Source organism: Pituophis catenifer, unplaced genomic scaffold (assembly GCF_029215685.1).
Source record: "Pituophis catenifer annectens isolate HBS135680 unplaced genomic scaffold, rPitCat1.0.hap2 SCAF_12, whole genome shotgun sequence".
NCBI lineage: Eukaryota > Metazoa > Chordata > Lepidosauria > Squamata > Colubridae > Pituophis > Pituophis catenifer.
Window position 1 is genome coordinate 3,070,564 of NW_027256892.1, and position 8,683 is coordinate 3,079,246.

At 41.8% G+C, this 8,683-nt stretch overlaps 1 protein-coding gene across 1 annotated transcript in view; it reads left to right on the forward strand.

Moving 5' to 3' along the window:
- Positions 1–8,337, forward strand: part of LOC139323236 (zinc metalloproteinase-disintegrin-like MTP9) — a 28,937-nt gene extending 20,600 nt beyond the window's left edge. The window contains exons 13-17 of the mRNA XM_070952512.1: positions 402–491; positions 1,375–1,570; positions 3,881–3,983; positions 6,750–6,870; positions 8,293–8,337. Coding sequence (XP_070808613.1) covers positions 402–491; positions 1,375–1,570; positions 3,881–3,983; positions 6,750–6,870; positions 8,293–8,337 — 555 coding nt within the window. The remainder of the gene's footprint in view (positions 1–401; positions 492–1,374; positions 1,571–3,880; positions 3,984–6,749; positions 6,871–8,292) is intronic.
- Positions 8,338–8,683: the final 346 nt, after the last annotated feature.

Genomic DNA, 8,683 nt, shown 5'->3' on the forward strand with positions numbered 1-8,683 from the left:
ATACTTTCAGTATTGAAAGATTCTGCTACTGTAACCTTACAATAAAGGTAGTGTTAATATTCATGGTGGGTGCTTCTTCTCTGGACTACCTCAAAGGCCGGCACGAAGAGTAGAAAATCCCTCATGAATAAGAAAGAAATGGGGGCTTTAGGTTATGTGGGCTTCACAATTGGGAGATGAGGATATTTTTATTTGCTTTATTCTTTTCACATAGGAAATATGTGAAATATCATCCGTTTGAAACAACAAATCATTTGTGCATTTGCTAACATGAACCCATAAGAGGGAACGTATCACAGAAATATCTTTTTCCTTGGCAATTTCCCTCTTCAAAATAGACCAATTAAAAAAAGACCAGGCCGAAAAGTCTATGACATCATTTGATATGTTTTGGATTTCAGAATTGTCAGAATGCCTGCTGTAATGCTACAACTTGCAAACTGCAACCTGGAGCACAGTGTGAATCTGGAGAGTGTTGCGTGCAATGCAGAGTAAGACTTGTTTATTTTTAACACCAAGAGAGATTTTACCCTGCTCCATACTAGCCATATAAAAATGTAATATCTCTTGGCTGTTTACAATGATCAAAACATTTTAACCTATTCCTATCCCCTTTTCCAGTTTATTTGACCCTTATGAACAAATCCATAGGGAGGATAATTTAAACAAATTTCATCCTTTCCTCAATCTAAACTTTACTCTTTTGGCATGTTAAGTCATGTCTGTGAAAATAATATATTTGTTCTTTGACTGAGTTTGCATGGAAGCCCAATTTAAATATTTGGGACAATCTCAATGTTTGAGATTGATGCCCTAACTCAGCTTCCTGACTTTCTGGAAGATTCTAAGACAAAGGTGCCAAACTGATGGTCCGCAGGCTGGATGTGTCATGTACAGCCCACACACACCACAGCTCTGCAAATGGGAAAAATGTTGTGAAACGTCACATGATGGCAATGTGATGCAGCGAGTTTGACACCCTAAGAGGTCTCTGGTAATGCTGTGACATTTTTCTCTCTGAGACTTTTAGGAGGGAAATCAGTGCTTCTTCCCATGTAAAGAAATAAAAATATATCATACAGCAATTAACTTTTGGCTGCTTTTTCATGGAAGCCCAATTGATTTTCACCTTATGGCTAGCCAACAGGTTGAACTCGTGTTTCAGGAATTGAGCTTTTCATGACGATCATTTTCTCATAACAAATAAGACAGAGTGGGACTTCTAGGCACTACACACAATTGCAACAGGGCAGGGATGCCTTGCTTAGTAATCTGCATGGCAGATGAAGACAAAATGTTGTGTTGTGAATCATGATTTGGCTCTTTGATCCCTAAAGAGTCATAGCTGTAAGTATTTTTCATTCTCACCCACAGTTTAAGGGAGCAGGAGCAGTATGCCGGGGAGCAAGGGATGACTGTGACTTGGCTGAACACTGCACTGGCCAATCTGCTGAGTGTCCCATGGATCTTTTCCAGAGGAATGGACAACCATGTCAAAACAACCAAGGTTACTGCTACAATGGGACATGTCCCACCTTGACAGGCCAATGTATTGCTCTCATGGGGCCAGGTAAGTCAACCTTAGGATTTCAGAATAGTTTTATTGTAAAAGACTAAGACAGTCATTGCATTAATCAAATATTTTCTATGTTGAATCCATAGTAAATCATCATTACATTTCTGTTCTATAACAGTTAGAAGGAGCCGGGGGGGGTGTCTTCTACTCCAACTCCCTGCTCAGGTAGCAAACCTTATACCATTTCCCATCTCTTCTTAAAAAATCTCCAGTGTTGAAGCACCTACAACTTCTGAGGGTTTTGTACAGATGGAATATTTTTTCAAGATGAAGTTCTTTCTTTGGAGGCTTTAGAGCCAAGTCCTCCAGATCTTTTGGTTTAAAGCTCCAGTCATCCCTAGAGAACATGGCCAAAGGTCCAAGATGATGGCAGTTGTAGTCAAGAAATCTGGAAAGACTGACTTTGGGGAAAGGATGCTTTTGTGGGTTGTGGATACATTCCCAAATTGGACAAAGATCTGAGCCAATCTCCATGAGAGATAATGTCAATTGATTGTGGGACTGTGTGCTAAGAATATTCAAACCCCAGGATTGAAATTTTCTTTGCATTTGGCACAATAACTGAAGAAACAAATGTTGGGAATGTGATTCTTGTCACTGATCACTCCTTTCAGACTATTTACAACATTTTCAGCGTGGTTTTATGTTGAAAAAGGAAACTGAAAAAAAATTCCCTTTTTCACGTACGGTAGATAGTGTTTAGTAAACAGGCAGATTTATCTTGGCCATAGATCAGTGGTGCAGTGAGGCTTTGCATATAGAAAGGCCAAACACAGGTTTAATTAAAAGTGTCAGAATTAACAAAATAACTGAGTTGGAAGGAGCCTTTGAGATCTTCTAGCCCAACCCCCTGATCAAGCAGGAAACTGTATACGATTTCCAATCTCTTCTTTAAAAACATCCAGTCTTGGAGCATCCACAATTTCTGAAGATAAGCCATACCTGATTAATTTTTCTGTCAGAAAGTTTCTCCTTATCTCTAGGTTGATTTGCTCTTTGATTAGTTTCCATTCATTGGAATGTGCATAAAGGTTTACTAACACTTCACATAATCTTGATTTTATCCCTCTGTTCTTGTAGCCTAGGACTGTATTGGATTTTGGCAGTTGCAGCACACTGCTGGTGCATATATAAGTGGTTGTCCACTAGGACTCCAAGATCCCTCTTACAGTATTGAGCCAGTATTGAGCCAGATATCACCTATTCTATATTTGTAATTTGGTTTTTCTTGCCTACTTATGGAACTTTCTTTTACCTTTTTTCACAATTGAATTTATTTTGTTAAACAGAGTCGAGTGTTGGACTCTCTCGAGATCCTTCTAGATCTTAAGCCCATCTTCTGGAGTCATGGCCATTCCTGCCAGCATGATATTGTCTGTAAATTTGATGAGTTCCCCTTCTACCCCCTTGTCCAAATTGTTTATGAAGGGTCAGATGGCATTTAATGGTGACTGGGAATCTGAATCGCAAATCAGAACATTATTCCACTTGCATAATCAATCCATCCATTGGATTTGTGGAGGATTTGATTTAGAAAATAAATGGACACTTGCTGGATTATTTTTATTGCTTTGAAAATGGAAATCTCAGTTCAAACAAAGAAATCTTTATTTTGGTCAGTTAAATAGCATAATATCTCAATCTTTTGCAAGTAGTCTAGCTACTTGTGGTCAAAAAGGCTTATGCCCAGGAATTGACAGGCCTAAAACCAAGAATGACACATGATGTTTTGAGTTCTTTCTTCTTTCTCTCCTGTAGACAAAATCTTGCTGGACAAGGACTCTACTGTCTGCATCTACAATACACTCTGTAAACTATTAGGGAGGAGCTGTCTTCACCCTCTTTTTCTCACACATAATATCGGGGGGGATTGCCTCTTATTTCTCTGGACTGCACCCCTTCCCACCCAGGGATCCCTCTCCTCACTACATTCCAGCACAGGAATTTTGTACAGTCGTGTTAAAGGTGGAAAATGCAGAATGAACAGACAGAGGAATGAAGCTGGATTCAGATTCCCCTCCAGCCATTGATTTTCTGCATGGTCTTCTGCAGGTGGCATAAAAGTGGCTTCAGCTTTCGTGTCCATAAAATGGAATAAGCAAGTTTATTGTAACACTGTATGAGATAGAGAATGCTTCAAGCATAATGAGGATGAGTAATGGGGTATAAAATAAAATGGGTTACAAGTAACTGAATATTAAGTAAATTGTTTGGAATTCCTCTGAGATTTCTTGAAACGTTCTTTATCCTGCTGGCATGTTACACCCTCAGATATTTGTCTTGATTCCTCACTCTCTCTTACAGATAAAAAGGTGGCTCCAGATATATGTTTTGATAATAACCTGGGCAAGAATAATTATGGCTACTGCAGACAGGAACAAGGTGTAAACATTCCATGTGATCCACAGTAAGCAATCTAAATTATTTCCTTCTATGATGATGATATAATATAAGCATAATAAGAAATAATTTAGGGTCTACCTCTGCGGGAATATGATTCTGTTATCTGGCTAAAACAATAGAAATGTGAGTCAGTTCCTGAACAGCCAATTTTCCTTTGTTTTCCATCATGGGTTACAAGATGGAACAAAAGTAGGGTATAAAAGGATAGAACTTTTTGCCATGAGGATAGAACTGCCTTTTAAAAGATTGTGTCAGAAAGGACAGATAGTTCTTGACCTACAACCATTCGTTTAATGACTTCCAAGAAGTGACTTACAACTGGCCCTTGCATTTATTTATTTATTTATTTATTTATTTATTTATTTATTTATTTATTTATTTATTTATTATATTTCTATACCGCCTTTCTCCCGTAAGACTCAAGGCGGTGTACAGCCAAGAAAAATATAGACACACAAACATCATAAAATTGCTAATTAAAATTATTACTTAGTTTGGTCAATTAAATAAAACCCAGAATTAGATCACATTTTAAAAAATCATTCACATGTTCATATGTTTAGCCCCGCCCATTGGAACATCAGGGTCTTGAGGGCACGGCAGAAAGTACGGAGATCAGGGATATTCCGTATCTCCGGGGGCAGTTCATTCCAAAGGGTTGGAGCCCTCACAGAGAAGGCCCTCCCTCTGGGAGTCGCCAGTCGGCATAATTTGACTGACGGTACCCTGAGTAGTCCCTCCCTGTGAGAACGAACTGGTCGGTGGGAGGCTATTGGTGGCAAAAGACCGTCTCGTAGGTACCCAAGGTCCTAAGCCATGGAGTGTTTTAAAGATGATGACTAACACCTTGAATCGCACCCGGAAGACCACTGGGAGCCAATGCAGCTCGCGCAGGAGAGGTGTTACATGGGCGCAATGAACTGCGCCTATAATCACCCGCACGGCTACATTCTGGACCAGCTGGAACCTCCGGGTGCTCTTCAAGGGGAGCCCCATGTAGAGAGCATTACAGTAGTCAATATGGGAGGTGACTAGGGCATGAGTGACTGTGCACAAGGCATCCCAATCCAGAGAGGGACCCAACTGGCAGATCAGGCGAACCTGATAAAAGGCCCCCCTGGCCACGGCCGTCATGTGCTCTTCTAAAGATAGCCGTGAATCCATGAGGACACCCAAGTTGCGAGCTCTCTCTGTGGAGAGCAAGGTCTCATCCCCAATTGTCAGTGATGGTACCAGCTGACTGTACCGGGACGCCGGAAGCCACAGCCACTCAGTCTTGGAGGGGTTGAGTCTGAGCTTGTTTCTCCCCATCCAGATCTGCACGGCCTCCAGGCAACCTTGCGACCTTCTAGCCAGCTTCCAGTAAATCAAAGTCAATGGGGGAAGTCAGATTTGCTTAACAAACATGTGATTCATTTAACAATTGTAGTGATTCACTCAGCAACCATGGCAAAAAGATCATAAAATTGGGTGCAGCTCACTTACCAGATGCCTTGATTAAAAATGGAAATTCTTCACACATTTGTGGACGTAAGCCAAGGACTACACTATAATCAGCCTTTCTCTTTGGGCTGACATCACCCAGCTTGTTTACCCTGCATATTACTGAATAAACCTTGGTTGGTGGGTTTATGAATTGCATTTAGTCATACATTGCAATTTGGAAATCACAATGGCTAAATTTGCACCACATGTTGAACCCAACTAAACTTTTAGTGATGTGTATAAATCCGGACTCTGCTTTTAGCTCTTACACAAACACACAGATCCCTGTGCCATTGTTTCTTGTTAAAACAAGGGAACCTCTTATTTTAGACATCCCTATTTCTATCTTTATTGCTCTTTACTCTCATATTTTTTATTAGATTGAAATGGAATAATAGCTATTTTTCAGGGCAATTTCCCTCTCTAATGTTTAGTGCATGTGTCTCAATCTTTGGATTTCAACTCCCATTATCCCTTGTCATCCACTGATCAGAGCTTATGAGAATTTTAGGCTAGAAATCTGAGCAAACTTCTGGTACTCCATTTCTCATTAAACAAAAACACATAAAGGTTAACCCAAGATCAAGATTGTTAGCACAGTCACTCATACCCTGGTCCCAGATGGACTTCTGCATAGGGCTACCCTTGAAGAGCATTTGGAAGCTACAACTGGTACAGAAGGCAATGATGCTGACAGTCCTGAAGGCCCCTGGCAGATGGCAGATGTGACACCACTGTTACACAAGCTGCACAGGTTGCCAGTTTGCTTCTGGGCCCAATTCAAGCAGTTGGTCATTGCCTTTAAAGCCCTTTATGACATGGGCCCAAGATATCAGTGGAACTGCCTTACCTTGTTGGGACTGACCTGCCCTAGTCCTTCAGTGGAAAGGGCCTGCTTCAGATTCTGTCAGCCAAAGACTTTTGGCTGGCGAGGTGCAGGAGAAAACCCTTTTCTGCCTGGCAATATTTTCTTGTCAGAGGTGAGATCTGCCCCCAGAATTCTGGCCTCCAGGAACAGCCTATTCACCTGGTTCTGCCCCTTGGCCTGGGTCCCCAATATGGGCCTGCTATGGTGTCGGTGGCTGACCAGGAAGAGGCGATTCTCACCCCCAGGCTGCCCATCATCTTGGTTTTTAATTTTTTTTAACTTTTATTCTAATTATACTTGGTTTTAGCAATTTCTAACTTTTTATTATATTGTAAGTCACCCAAGATATAAGCAAAGGAACAAGCTCTCATTACACTGTTCTTTTTAATTAGAATGAATTTACTGTTTCCTTTTCAGGGATGTAAAGTGTGGCAGGTTATTCTGCATATCAAGTTCAGGTGGAAAAAATATTACATGCACATACATCGATTCACCCGTGGGAATGGTTGATCCTGGAACAAAATGTGGAGATGGAAAGGTTAGTAAAAGATTACCTCTAATCTATGTGCTCTGATTCCGAAGGTTGATCACTAAAAATGTCCCAATCGATCTTGCTGAAAGCTGGTTTAGATTTTCCACACTACAGTGAATCTACATAGGGAAAAAAGTATTCATCTAGCCTTCTTTTGGTTTTCTTATTTTGTTCTTCCTTCAAACAACAACCACAACAAATGAGGTGAATGCCAGGGCTGTTTCTTTCTTCTAAGAACAAAATGTCTGGTCTTCTCAGAACCTTGTTGTTATGTCCTTATAAGGGCATCCGCCGGGGATTGGCTAATCCACCAGCGGGAGATTTAAACAACTGTCATTGGGCGGATGAGTCTGCCGGAGCGTATATAAAGAGCCCCGTCAGCACAGCTGCTTGTCCGATTTTGGAGCTGAATAAAGGTTCTGAATGGACCAGAGCTGGTCGCGTCTTTCTTTCCCTGCGCCGATCTAACACTGGCGACGAAGGATCCAAGAACCAAGCGACGAACCTCGTGGCACGAAGCCAACAACAAAGAGCTAGTCACTAGGAGCTGAAGTCATACGTAGGAACCTTCCAGCGACATGGCAGCACCAGAAACCGCACTGCTGACCCTCGCACCCTTCCGCCCAGGGAAGGAAAAATGGAAGTCCTACATGATTAGGTTTCGGCAGTTCCTGAGAGGCAACAACATCCGAGACATCGATGATGACCGAAGGAGAGCACTGTTCCTGGCCCACTGTGGCACCGAAGTCCTGGAGATGGCAGTCGACCTGGTAGCGCTAAGGGACATCGAGGAGTTGCCATGGGCCGACCTGCAACAGATCTTGCAGGACCACTACGTACTGACGGGAATGCCGGTCGCAAACCGTTTCACCTTTCACCAGAGAGACCAGAGAGAAAGTGAAACGATCAAAGAATTCGTGGCCGCCCTGCGCCAAATCGCTGCCAGCTGCGAGTTTGACCACGTGGACAATACAATAGCAGACCGCATTGTTTTTGGCATGAGGGACAGAGCCCTACAGAAAAAATTCCTGAGCAAAAAGAAGCTCGTGCTCGCAGACGTGGTAGAGGAAGCCACTGCACCGATCTAACACTTGTGCTTCTCCCTTGCAGCACTTTCTCAACAGACTGTCAAGAGACAGTCCTTTCTCGTCACTTGTAGGTTTCTCCATAGGGAAGGTGGCATAGAGATATGAGAAAATCAGGGCAGACCAGGTTGTGGCCCAAAGGTCTACAGTTCAATGAAGCCACTTAGAAGTGCTGAAGCGGTTCCAAAAGCTTATCTTAAAGGATCAGGAATCACTTCCCCCTGTCTTTTTATACAATGTAGAACCTGAAAGAAGTTTGGATTAGTTCTAAGGAGCGACAGAGTTTAGTTGTTTAGGAAAGTGCTGTCTTACTCTATTGATAATCTCTAACTTTGACTTTCAGGTCTGCATCAACGGGCGCTGTGTTAATGTGCAAACAGCCTACTGATCAACCCCTGGCTTCTCTCAAATTTGATTTTGGAGCACCTTCTTCAAAGACTATTTGTTTGGAAAAGCAATTTATTTTATTTGAGACGACATCGAAACCTGACAGAAGGCTTCCTTCAAGTCCAAAGAGACCCATCTGTCTTTATCCTACTAGTAAATCACGCTTAGCTTCCAGATGGCATTTAAAATTTGCAATATTTCTTCTCCATATTTAATCTGATTATCATTTGCTATAATCAAACCTTTTACCTGCCACAAAGCTCCATGGCCATGTACAACACCAAGGGTTTATTTGCTGAAAAAAAAGAGGCCATTTTACCGTTTGCCAATTGAAATGCACATTTAAT